The sequence below is a fragment of the Pipistrellus hanaki genome (assembly GCF_964339955.1).
Source record: "Pipistrellus hanaki genome assembly, chromosome: 8".
Taxonomy (NCBI): Eukaryota; Metazoa; Chordata; class Mammalia; order Chiroptera; family Vespertilionidae; genus Pipistrellus; species Pipistrellus hanaki.
The window spans coordinates 4,308,106-4,320,979 of record NC_140510.1 but is presented as its reverse complement, the minus strand read 5'-3'; the positions used below and the strand labels follow the sequence as shown (position 1 = coordinate 4,320,979).

Below are 12,874 nucleotides of genomic sequence, written 5' to 3'. Positions count from 1 at the left end.
GAGCTGAGAGCACGCTGCTTCCTGTGGGTGATGGCCTCCGGGCACCTAGAGGACCTGCTGGAGTGCCCTCTGTGGACGCCCAGGCTCACCAGGAGCAGGCAGCACGCAAGCTGTTCAAGCTCTTCCCTGCACCCCACCCCCAAACCTCACCACCAAAGACCAAGTCTCCCCTCGCACCCCAGCAGCTCCCTGGGAAGGGCCTGCCTCATTGCTCTGCCTGCCACACGGGGCCTGGATGGAGGGCTGGCACCCGACGTGGCCCGGGCCTCTGACGAGAACAAGGGCATCCATCGCGAAGAGGTTCAATGACCACTGGTTTATTCCAGAGAACAGTAAGAAAAGCACCCCTTAAATACTGCAAATTTTACACCTTGGAACCACAGCTCCCCAGCAGGTTTGAAAAGTGGTCTGAAAAGACCATAAAATGGAGTCCTCTCCTTTTTTAAACCCTGGACTGACGCATTCTCTCCCACAGCCACCAGCCGGGCCCGGCGTCACTTCCGGAAGCGCTTGAACAGCGGGTGCACGTGCTTGCTGGCCGCCTTGCTCCTCGCCGAGTGGTACTCCATGTACACCGTGTCGTCCGCCCCCGACATGGAGCTCATGGTCCCAAAGCGCCGAGACACCTGTGGGGACCGCAGTTTGTCACGTTTCCGTGTAACGACCATTGCTTCTCACATCACATCACCCACCGCCCCGTGTGGCAGGCGCTCAGGCGCTGGCGAGCTGTCACTCACCCGCTCACCCTCACCACTGCTGAGAGGGAGCCCAGAGGGGCGCGCAGCCGGCTCCTGCGGGGACAGGCCGCTGCGGTCCCTCACCCACCCCGACCTGCCCGCCTCTCTTCACGAGTTCTGAAGAGAATTCAACAGTGAGGACAGACGTCCCTCAACATGCCCGGAGGCCCCGCCGTGAGGCTGTACGCGAGTGGGTGCCAGCGGCCGTGCTGAGCCCGGCTCCACGGGGCACGTGACCATGGGCACACACAAAGCCTGCATCAGGTCACTCCCGGGGGACAGCGCCCTCCCCAGGCCTGGGTGGAATGAACATAACCAGAGTCCGGCCCGCCTCGGACCACGTCACAGCGAGGGAAACAGGCCCGGTCAGCACCTCCAGCAGCGAGGCCCAGGGCTCCCCTGTAGGTGGCCTCACTGGTCAGACCCAGACGCTCCCCCGGGCTTCCCTGCAGCGTCCAGAGATCAGCCCCGCTCCGCCAGGGAGAGGGTCTCTGGCTGCCCCCAGGAGACGCGCTTCTCCCTTTCCTTGTTCCAACCACTGCTCACCTTTGGCTCTAACTCCAGTTCACTTTCAAAAACACCAATCACACTTCTCGCCTTGCAGTGCCTGACTAAGAATTTCCCATAACACTTCATTCACTATGTCCTATATCTGCCTGACACACAGTAGGCATTCAATAAGTATTTGCAAAATAAAAGGTTGAGTCTTTTCAGAACCTAAATTTTTTTCTAAGTACTGAAACTACACGAGTTGGTCCTCAGACTCGTCTGATAGGCTGGAAGGCTCGGCTCCGTGGCTGAGGGGGAACCAGTGACGAGTGACTTGCCCAAGGTCAAGAGTGGCGTCCCAGCCTTGGCGCAGCCACCCTGGTGAGACCCGGGGCCAGGCTTGCCATCCTGGGCTCAACATAAAAACGCTAACAGATGTCCACACCAGGCTGTTTTGGGAACAGAGCAAGGGACCAGTTACAGCCACTGTGGGCTCAGCCATGGACACAGCGTGTACAGAAGGAATGATGCAGCCCAGCCAGCATGGCTCAGTAGTCGAGCATCAACCTAAGAACCAGCACATGCCCAGGTTTCGGGCTCAATCCCCAGTGGGGGGCATGTAGGAGGCAGCCGACCCATCAATAACTCATCACTGATGTTTCCATCCCACTCTTCCTCTCCCTTCCTTCTCTGAAATCAATAAAAACGTTTTTTAAAAAGGAGTGACACATGCCAACAGGTTAGCAGTCATTACTATTCTCCTCTCCACAAGCTTTCAGCAAACTGAACAGGCACATTCCCACCCGAGGGACGGGCGTTTCCTCCCGGAGAGGCACACGGGGCCTCACCCACCCCCTCACCTGGCTGGACTTCGCGCCAAATTCTCCTGCCACGACCTCTTCCTCGGCGTCCAGGTCAGTGGCGGCCAGGACTTTCTGCAAGAGCTGCTGCTGTTCTTCTTTCGTTGAAAATGCCAAGTCTTCCTCCTCCATGCCAGCAAGCTTTGTGATCACCTGCAAAGCCAAACCCAGCAGGCGCCTCAATCCTTCTCCTCTTCCTTAGCCCGCCCCCCCTCTTGCTCAGTCACTGCCCTCCCCCAGGCCATGGAGCACCCCACAGAGCAGGTGGCTACCAGTGGGGCTCCTTGGGCAGTCCAGAGATTAGCTTTAGGAGTCTCCTTTGAAACAGAGAGTAATCCATGACTGCAAGACAGATGCTAAGAAAATTCCAGAGAAATCTGCTCCAAGCCACGGCAGCTAAATGATCATCAGCGATCAGCAGATCTTGGCGATTGTAAAGCCCTCTGCAGTTCTCCGTCCTGCAGCAGGCGAAGAGGAGACCAGAGCGGACAGGCACAGCAGCCGCCTCCTCCCCGGCCCCCAAGAACGGCTGCAACCTCCTGGCTCGGACCCAGGGCTCCCAGCGGGAGGGAGCACTTACAAATAACAAAATGTCGAGAACAGGTTTATAGGATACTTTCCCTAAAGAGCAGGATGCCAGCCTGGTGCATCTGGTTTTTATTTCTTTGCAGATAACTTACTACAAGACCTACCTATCCCTGCAAAAAACTTGGATTCATTATGTAAAGGGAACTTTTTCCTCTGATTCTTCTCATAATTTTAATTAAAAGAAAATGCCGAGGGATCCAAGATGGCTGCCCAGGTAAACACCTAGCCGCAGCCGCACACAACAATTTCAATAAAATACAACTAAAATATAAAATGGACATTACCCAGAACTACAGGAAAGTCGACTGACTGGAAATTCTACAACGAGAAGCAAGGAGAAAACCAGAAGGAAGCACAGAGGAGCTGTAAAAGCCTAAGGTACGGAGACACGTGGCGCGCGGAGAGGACGGAGCCGGAGAGGAGGGAGGCCAAGTGCCTGGCTAGCGTTCCCTAGCGGGAAGGAGATAAAACTCCGACTGTGTTGGGCCCCAGTTCTGACTGCTCTGAACCCCAGTTCTAGGTCAGACCCCAGGGACCCAGGCTCATCCACAGGGAGCTGGGCTCTAAGGCGGAACCCCGGGGAAGCGGCGAAAGGAGGTCCCGGCGGCGCGCAGATTGCGCGCAGAGAAGGGACGGTCGGCTGTGCCACGGAATTGCCCTGGCCAGGAGGAGACTGGGGCTCCAGTCTGCTCTGAACACTACCTCCAACTCCACTTCCAACTGAACTGAACCCCAATACCGGGCTCATTGGGGGAGAGCATAGACTGTTTGGCAGCAGGCGAAAATCGAGGGCACCTTTCTCTCAGAGGCGCTTTGCAGTGAGCACTGAAGGACCCTGAGACCCAGGAGCCGCATAGGGCGGGGCTGACGGAAGCCAAAGCTGTAGGCTCCACCCTGAAATCCTGCCCCATCTGTAACTGCGAAATGCGACAACAAAATAGATCACAAACGAAAGAAATGGAGGACAAAAAGCGACTGGATATAGAGTTCAAATCTACGCTTATAACGTTTTTCAAGAATTTCCTAGAAAAGATGGATAAGACCTATGAGGATATGAAAAGAGATCAACTAGAATTAATAAGGAGTCAACAAGAAATGATAAGGGATCAACAAGAAATGATAAGGGATCAACAAGAAATAAAGAATACATTGTCTGAAATAAAAAATAAAAGTAAATGCCTAAAAGCAAGGTGTGGCTGGCTCTCCTGGTGACCGCGATCTGGAGTGCAGCATGGGCCCTCAGCGCTGGCTGGCCCGCCTGAGTGGTTCTGGGAACTCTGACCGGCTGCTCTCCCCTGCAGCACCAGAGGTGAGGCTCGCAGAGAGGCTGCCACCCACACCGACAGCCCCAGGCAGGGCCTTCTCGTCAGCTCATCCTTCAGAACCCGGAGCGCGCCTCAGCCGGTGCCGCTGCACCGCCCAGGGACCCAGAGCGGAACGCATAAACAGAGGCCGCGCTGCAGGGCCTTCAGAACACTCAGAGCCCTTCCCCGGCCCCACACGTCTGCGAGCACGCCTGCCTCTGGCTAGGGGTGGTGTCAGACACTCCACCCTCTGGTCTGAGCCGCGGACAGAATCTGTGTGCACACACCAGGCTCTCCCAAGTCAGCACCCTAAGAACCTGTGCACCGAGTCCTAGGCCCCTGCTCCCAGCATCCCCCGCCCCGCCCCCCAACAAAACCTCTTGGGACACTAACCCCCGATATAAGCTTTCTATCTGTGTCAGCAGGAAAGAAAAGGCCTCAGCAAACGAAAGCTAAAGCTTCAGAACTTCCAAGTTATTCCAATACCGGGTTCGTAGCAGACCGGGTGGCTCTCACTGGGCCAGACTCCCCCGCTGACTACGGCGAGAGCTCCCCAGCACCAGAGGGAGGGCCCTTAAGAAAGGAGCTCCCGGCGTGCAGACTCACACACTTAGGGCCAGCTCCTTAGCACCTCAAGTCCTCTGGGCCTTGCACCTTCCCACCAACACCTACTGTTCTTCCACAGACAACTGTAAACTGTGACGGAGCAGATTCCAGCGTCCTGCTTCAGAGGTTCTGGGACCATCTGCCGGGATGGTGGGCTGGAGGGGACCCACGCACGCAGCACGTTCCCTCACAGCTCCTGCAATTCACAGGGGCGCCTGCAGAGGGTGCCGCGCCTGAGCTCTGCCCACCCTGGACTACGGGCCCCAATTCTCCTAGAAGCTGTGGTCCTCCTCTGACCAAGGCCAAATGGGAACATACCTTAAAGCTATAACCCTGATCGACCAAGAACCGCTGCCGCTTGGTTGAGTAAGCCATTTCCTGGGTGTCCTGGGAGACCAGCGAGTAGAAGAAGGCGTTGTACTCCTCTGCAACCATGCCTGGGAGAGGAGAAAGGACAGGAGCTGAGCACGCAGGAACTCAGGGTGCAGGCTCAGAAGCAATCAAGCGGTGGCGAGTTCTGAGGGCAGGGCGACTGTCCTCATTGTGCACGGGCCTTCATCAAACTAATCACTCCGCGCTTCAGAGAACACCTCACAGCACTGGAACACCCTCGGCCTGGGAGGAAATACTTCCCGAGTACATACTGGTAAAGGACTGGTATCTAGGTTACATAAAGAACTACTACAACTCAGTAATGAGACAGCCCGCCGTGTGGCTCAAAGGTTGAGTGTGGACCCATGAACTAAGAGGTCAGAGCACATGTCCAGGTTGTGGGTTCGACACCCCATCAGGTGGAATACAAGAGGCAATCGGTCAATGTTTCTTCCCCCCCCCGCCCCCCAATTCCTCTCTCTAAAAAAATCAATGACTTTAAAAAAAAGACAACAGCCAACACAATGAGCCATCTATCTCTAAGGTTGAGAAGAATCTTTACCCTGCTTGCCATGGTGGCTGCACCAATTTACAATCCTAACAGTAGGCACAAGGGCGCCCTGTGGCCCACGTGCTTGCCATCCCTCTCCTGTCTCTTTCAGGGCAGCCATTGGAACAGGCACCATGGTTTTGCCCTGCATTTCCCTGATTTCGCGTACCTGTCGGCCGTTTGTAGGTCTTCTTTGGAGAAACGCCCATTCAGTCCTTTGCCCATTCTTTATTGGGCCTATTTTGGCCTTTTGCTATTAGCTGTATGAGGTCTTCATATTAACCTCTTATTTAGATATCATCTGTGAATATTTTCCCCAATTCCTTAGTTTTGCTGATCATGCCAAAGGTTTGCTGAACATTTCTTTCATTGTGCAGAAACTTCTTAGTTTCAGGTGATTTCAACTTTTTATTTTAATCCTCACCAGAGGATATGTTTTCCATTGACTTTTAGAGAATAGATGGGAAGGAGGGGGAGAGGAAACATGGATGTGTGGTTGGCTTCCTCCTGCACACGCATCACCCAGGGCGGGGGATCGAACCTGCAACCCAAGTCCGTTTCTTTGACCAGAAACTGCACCTGAGACCCTGCGGGGCACAGGCTGGCACTCCACCTACTGAGCAGCAGGGCCAGCTGTTGACTTTGGCTTGTTGCTTCAGGTATCTTATCCAAAAATCATGGCCCAGACATGCATCAAGTTTTTTCCCCCCGCATGAGTTTTATGTCTTCTGGTCTTACAGTTAAGCCTTTAATCCATTTCAAGTTAATTTTCTAAGTGGTATGAGAATGGGGTCTAGTTTCATTCTTTTACATGTGAATATCCAATTTTCCCAGCACCATTTATTGAACAAACTTCTCTCCGTTGAGTATTCTTGGCCCCCTTGTCACATATTAGCTGGGCTCTTGATTCTGTACCCCTGGTCTGTGTGTTTCTGTGCCAGTGCCACACTGTTTTGATTACTCTGGCTTTATAATATAGCTTGAAATCTAAAGGGTGATGCCCCCACTTTGCTCTTTCTTGGGCTTGTTTTGGCTATTCAGGGTCTCCTGTGGTTCCACAGAAATTTTAGGATTTCTTTCTCATTCTGTAAAAAATGACATAGGAGTCTTCATAGATATTACAGTGAGTCTATAGATTGCTTTGGGTAGTGTGGAGATTTTAACAATATTAATTCTTCTATCCATGTACACAGAAGATCTTTCCATTTACTTGTGTTTAATTTCTTTCATCGATGTCTTGTAGTTTTCAGTGTAGAGATCTTTTCACCTCCATACTTAAATTTATCCCTAAGTACTTTATTATTTTTAATTTTACTGTAAATGGGATCATTTTCTTTATTTCTCTTTCAGAAAATTCATTGTCAATATACAGAAACACTACTGATTTTTGTATGCTGACATTTATGTGTTATCATTTTAATAAACTGCAACTTTACTGAATTCATTGATTAGATCTGAACAATATTTTTGGTGGAGTCTTTAGGGTTTTCTATTGGAAATCATGTCATCTGCAAATAAAAACAATTTTACTTCTTCCTTTCCAATTCTGATGACTTTCATTTCTTTTTTCCTGCAAGCTTGCATTGGTTAGGACTTCTATTACTATGCTCAATAAAAGCGGTAAGAGTGAGCACCCCTGTTTTGTTCCTGATCTTAGAGGAAAAGCTTTCAAGTTTTCAACCTTTCACCATGGCTAGTTTGCCAACATTCAGTTCACTAGCATTTTAATGAGAATTTTTGAATCTATACTCATTAGGGATAATGGCCAGTAATTTTCTTTTCTGTAGAGTCCTTTTCTGGCTTTCGTATCAGAGTAATACTGGCCTTGGAAAATAAGTCAAATAGATACAGATATAGATATAGATACAGATATAGATACAGATACAGATATAGATATAGATATAGATATAGATATAGATATATGTATATATTTTAAATTCTAATTCAAATTCAAAGGGGTTTTCAAATTACAATTGCTTCTTTTTTGAGGTGAAAGGAGTGAGTCATAAATTACTTTCATATATGTTAATCAGGTTATCATGTCAGGCTATAATTTGTCCAACAGCCTACTATACTCTGTTATGTAAGTCTCACTCAGCATAATGTCCTGCAAGATAGGTTGTCCCTCCTACATTAAGAGGGGAAATCAAGGCTCAGAGGGTCAGATTACTTGTCCAAGGCCACACAGTGGCCTGCGCTTAAGTCCATGCTTGTATTTCTAATGTGCCACGTTAAACACAATCAATTATGCTGCTTAAACATATTCAGATACAGTATCTTCCCCCACGTGCCCAATCATCTTGTCATTTTCAAACCTCCTACCAGTCCAGTCGCCTCCTAAGAACGTGGACTGCTTGAGCACAGGGCCCGTGTCCTGCCTCAGGACAGACTGGTCCTAGAAGGAAGCCACCTCTGAGCAGCCATGTTAGTCCCTGTCACGCCTGCAAGCGAAGTCCAAGACTCCTACCGCCCACAGTTAACAAGCACCCACGCCTGTGCTTCCCGTTCCGCAGGCACCACAGTCACAGCCTGTGAGGGAGTGCCCACCTGCGGCTGCTCAGTAACCTGTGCTCACTCCTAACTTGAGGTTCAGGGGACCACTTCCAGCTCCGACAGTTCCACCGGCGGTCGCACTCCGCTTTCTCCCCTCTATGTCTGCATCGTTAGGATTGCATCCTGGCTCCTCTGACTGTCTACGTGTGTGAGGGTTCCATTTAGAGGGTATGTGTGAGTCCCAGGCAGTGTCATAGAAAACAGCCACATACTCGGCCCCAGTGCGTGACAAATAACAAGGGCCAAGGACACCGCGCTCAGTCTGCCGGCCCGGGAGCACCAGGCACATCACACAGCACAGCAGCTCAGGCCCCCCCCGCCCCCCCATCTGAGGAGGCTCGGGGGGGCCTCCCCGAGCAGAAGGAAAAGGCCGCCCTTACCTTTTTTGGCTCGGAGCACTCGCCCTAGCCTCTGGGCCTCCTGCCGCCGGGAGCCTCCGTGAGATGAGATCTGAATGAGGACATTTGCTTCTGGCAGATCAAATGACGTGTCACCCACCTAAGAAATGAAACAGCTGTGAGTCTGGGAAGGTTTTCACATGTGAGGTGATGAGAGAAAAAAATCAACTGGCCTCACATTAAATAAGCTCTGCAGATAGTTTAGAAAAGCAATCACAACCCTCTGCTCCATGCCAGGCCCTTCAGATGCAACATCCTCTCGAACCCAGTGCGAATGCTCCTGAGAGCGTCCCCATGGCCAGAAGGACCCACAGGCACCACCATGCCCTCAGCCGCACTCTGTGTGGTGCTAACAGACAAGACAAGAGGTTCTGTCACATAGACTGTCTGTGAGTTGCTCTTCTTAGTTTTTGCTACAGAAACACGTCTCCATCCTCAATGGAGGCCCCTGGGACCAGCAGCATGTGTCAGACTGGTGACCTAAAGGATGCCACTGCCTTCACTGGGCCGGATTCTGATCCAGAGCAACTGTGTCAGTTTGGGGGCTACACCCATCTAGATCCCTCCATCCCCCTACAGACCCAGACAAGGTCACTTTTATGAGTAAATCTCATGTTTGGGGGTTCTGGGTCTATTCTAATCTGAATGACTATTCCAAACAGTTGGACACAGCTTCTAACTGCAAAGGAAAGCCACCCCCAAGCCAGGCCGACACAAGCTCAGCACCCACACAGCCCACGGCCACCCGCACCTCCATAAAGAGAATATCTCCAAATGCCCGCTTTGCTCTCGTAGGTGATAAACTTTTTCCCTTTTATAAAGAAAAATCAACTTACAATTTCTGCATCCCAAAAAGAGATGGGTAAAACTTTAGTCAAGCAAAAGGACTTTAGAGATTCTGCATAATACATCCATCCTAAGTCTGCTTCTTCTGCTACCCAGACACGTGGGGAGGAAAACCAACATGGGAGTTCCTTCAACAAACACCAACTCACTGCCCGATGCCACCCAGCGTCCCCCAGGCCCTGGGGTTGCGAGGCCTCACTGCATGCCACACAGACAGACCTTGGATATGAAGATGGTGTTGATTTTGGGGTTGTGCTTGAAATTCTGGAGAATATGCATCCTCTCTCCCTGGGATGTAGGACCATAGATATAGAATCTAGTGAAGAACAAGACCATGTTAGGAAGACCACAGAATCACTCCTCAGTTATCCTAGAAACACGAGGGAAAAGGAGCCCCTGCAAAGTACTCTCTCCCGGGAGGCAGGCCCCCAGATTGTCTGAGGAGACCCATAAACATGAGCGGCAATGCACCTTCCCCTCCCCTTCCTCCCTCCCTTCCAAAACACACACACACACACACACCACCCTTTCCCATTCTCCCTGGGATTCCCTTCTTTACCTTTTTCTTTGTGTTCGGACTGTGTCTCTAGCTCCAGGTTTAGTGTCTATACAAAGAGAACCCCTGGATCTCATGAAGCTCAATGGGGTGGCAGAGGAAACAATGCTATTTGCAAACCAAAGCTCGGAAACAACTCTCTTCCTAATGACACGACATTCTCCTCCAAGAAAAGGGTAGAAAGGAACAAAGAGCGCCTTCCAGACTTTTCTCTACTGCCCTCCTTTAACACTAAGTTCAAAACCCACCTAATTCCCAGTTCTCGGCCAAAGAGCACAACCATATGTGCTGGCCTCACTGGTCATCCATCCCCTCTTGGCACCTGGCAATGCCATCCATGGAATGACCTAGTGTCTGTGGCTTTCCCGGGGAATAACAGTGATGATGATGATTACAAGGACGACAACCTGACACACTGGTCCCATACATACCAAACACCACGCAAGATACCCTGTTGGGAAAAGCCACACATCCCTGCCCAGTCCTGCCTGTGAAGGTAGGTTTCATGTTCCCTGCTTTCACATGAGGAACTGAGGGCAGGAGACTGAAGAGGCTGAACCCAAGTAAACGTCCACCTCTGAGGCCATACATGGAGGCTCAGAGGCACCACTTCTGCCCGCCACACGCTACCAGCCCTGTGCTGCTGACTGGGAACGGGTGTGCCGAGAGAGCAAAACCCTGCCGTGGGGACGCGGGCTGGGGCCTGGGACAGAGGGACACCCAGGTGGATGGCCTCGGGTCGCCCCAAACACTGCAAGCCTGTCCTACAAGAGTGTTCAGGCACCACACAAACCTTGTTCTTTCCTCTGCGCGTCATGCTGGGAAAACCCCCTCTTCAGAGCCACCTCTCTCTCTCACCCAAGCTTTATGTGGTTCTCCTCCTCCTCCTCCCCCATCGCAAGACACTACCCACGATGGTGAGCCCTGGTTCCGAGGACTCCCCACACAGGAATGAAACAAGAGCCCTCACATAAGCCGAGCACCGATGAGATGTGGGCACGGGACTCCTGAGGCGGGTGGTGGCAGGTGAGCCCACGGGGCAGAGCGAGAGGAGGCAGGAGGTACACAGCACTCCGGAGGGGGCTCAGCTAAGAGGAGCTGCTGGGCGTCAGATCCAGCCGTCAGGGTCCAAAGTGGCATCTTTCCCACCTCATGTACCGAACAACCCCCGTCTCTCCTGCACAGTGCTGAGTGACACCTACTCTCTCTCTCTCTCTCTTTCTTTCTTTCTTTCTTTCTTTCTTTCTTTCTTTCTTTCTTTCTTTCTTTCTTTTTCTTTCTTTTTCTTTCTTTCTTTCTTTCTTTCTGTTTATCTGTCTGTCTGTCTTTCTTCCTTTAATATATTTTTATTGATTTTTTTACAGAGAGGAAGAGAGAGGGGTAGAGAGTTAGAATCATCGAAGAGAAAGAATCACAGATCAGCTGCCTCTTGCACACCTCCTACTGGGGATGTGCCCGCAACTAAGGTATATGCCCTTGACCGGAATCGTCCACAGGCCGACGCTCTATCCACTGAGCCACACTGGTTTCGGCGTCATCTACTCCTTTCTTCGTGAGGCTGGGTGAACCAGGGCTCAGAGACCCCCCCCCCCCCCCCCCCGCACCTCGGTCCTAAGCACATGCCCAGGACCCACAGGATCATTTTAAAGCAAGAAAACAAGCAAAAGCACTTCATGTACTTAAAGGCCAGACGTACACAAGAAAGGGAGTAAAAGTTGTAATGATCTTTCCAGTATTCCTAAGAGCCATGACCGGCTGCCCTCCATGGTGCTGACAGGCACAGATTCTACAGAGCTGGGCACTGCGTGTGCCTGACCAGGTCTCAGGGGACTGCAACCAGAGGACAAGCCTCAGGGGTGTGTGAACGCAGGCACAGGGCAGGGCCCTAAAGAAGGCTCCAGGAGAATCCAGATGGAGCACTGATGGGGGTGGGGCGGGGAGAGAGGAGACAGCTGTTAAATGACACGGTAAGCACACGCATTGCTTTATTGCCTCTCAAACTGACACGGTCACCGTGCAGAATTAAAGAGAAACCCAAAGGGCAAAGGGAGCAGGAGAGCCACGCAGACGGTGAGCCATGTGGTGGAAGTCAGCACACGGAGAGGGAGCACGCCCAGACCCACAGAGGGAAAGCTAGCCAAGCTTAGTGCGAACACGTGGCCAGCGGCCTGGGAAGGGGACGGGGCCGACGGCAGACAGGGCTGGCCGAGTGTCTGAATGAGGAGCAGTGGGAGGCCCCACTCCCAGCAGCCAGGTGGGCCTCCTCCCGCCTGGCAGAAACCTGGAGGCTGAGGCAGAGGTGAGACCGAAAGGGGAGAACGAAGGGCATCCCTTTCTCACTCTCCCCCACAAGCTGGAAGCCAGGAGAGCCGGAGAGTCCTCTCTGGAGGACTGTCCTGCCAAGAAAGGAGACCTAGAGCTACTGGCATTTCTAAATCTCTTTATGAGTCACCAGGCTCCTGCCCGGTCACGCACGGTGAGGTCCACAGGTCGGCAAAGTGATTCAGAAAGGCCAATCAGCTTTCTAGCGACTGGCTCTTTTTTTCCTGTGAGTACCAAATTGTTTTATTTGAAGGAATGGTACTCATGAAAGTCATGACTGGGTGATTTGGTACAACTTCTAGAAAAGGTAAAGGTAACTTCAACATGCACGTACTGCTTTGGTGACCAGGGACGTCACCTGGTGGCTAAGGGAAGCCAGCCTAACTGTGACTGACTCTTAAACAAGGAAATACAGCCACAGGTCACCAAAAATCAGAGGGGCTCTGCAGACAGAGGTGGAGCAATCAAAACAATAAGACGTGACGAGAAGAGAGACAGTGCCGGGACAGAACTGTCAAAGTTTCCCCAGCCCAGAGAAGACACTGCGTGAAACAGGAACAGTCAGCACGGAAGAGCTCTGCAAATTAACAAGTGCTTTAACAGAAGGGCTGGCAGACAAAGGGAGAGAAAAGAGAACTGGGGAAGTTGTTCAAAGATCTAACATCTTACAACAGGGATTCAAAGAAAGACAGA

The 12,874-nt window shown here is 51.7% G+C and overlaps 1 protein-coding gene and 1 long non-coding RNA gene across 2 annotated transcripts in view; one reads left to right on the top strand and one right to left on the bottom strand.

Moving 5' to 3' along the window:
* Window positions 1-301: 301 nt before the first annotated feature.
* The window catches only part of ERCC3 (ERCC excision repair 3, TFIIH core complex helicase subunit), a 46,161-nt gene continuing 33,588 nt past the window's right edge, over window positions 302-12,874 (bottom strand). Inside the window, exons 11-15 of the mRNA XM_084892009.1 lie at window positions 9,523-9,619; window positions 8,440-8,557; window positions 4,903-5,021; window positions 2,087-2,239; window positions 302-626 (exon numbers count right to left, since the gene is read on the bottom strand). Of these exons, the coding sequence (XP_084748135.1) occupies window positions 495-626; window positions 2,087-2,239; window positions 4,903-5,021; window positions 8,440-8,557; window positions 9,523-9,619 (619 nt within the window). The 3' untranslated portion in view covers window positions 302-494. The remainder of the gene's footprint in view (window positions 627-2,086; window positions 2,240-4,902; window positions 5,022-8,439; window positions 8,558-9,522; window positions 9,620-12,874) is intronic.
* LOC311626542 overlaps window positions 12,312-12,874 on the top strand; it is a 150,760-nt gene continuing 150,197 nt past the window's right edge. Inside the window, exon 1 of the long non-coding RNA XR_014795713.1 lies at window positions 12,312-12,325. This is a non-coding gene — a long non-coding RNA (uncharacterized lncRNA). The remainder of the gene's footprint in view (window positions 12,326-12,874) is intronic.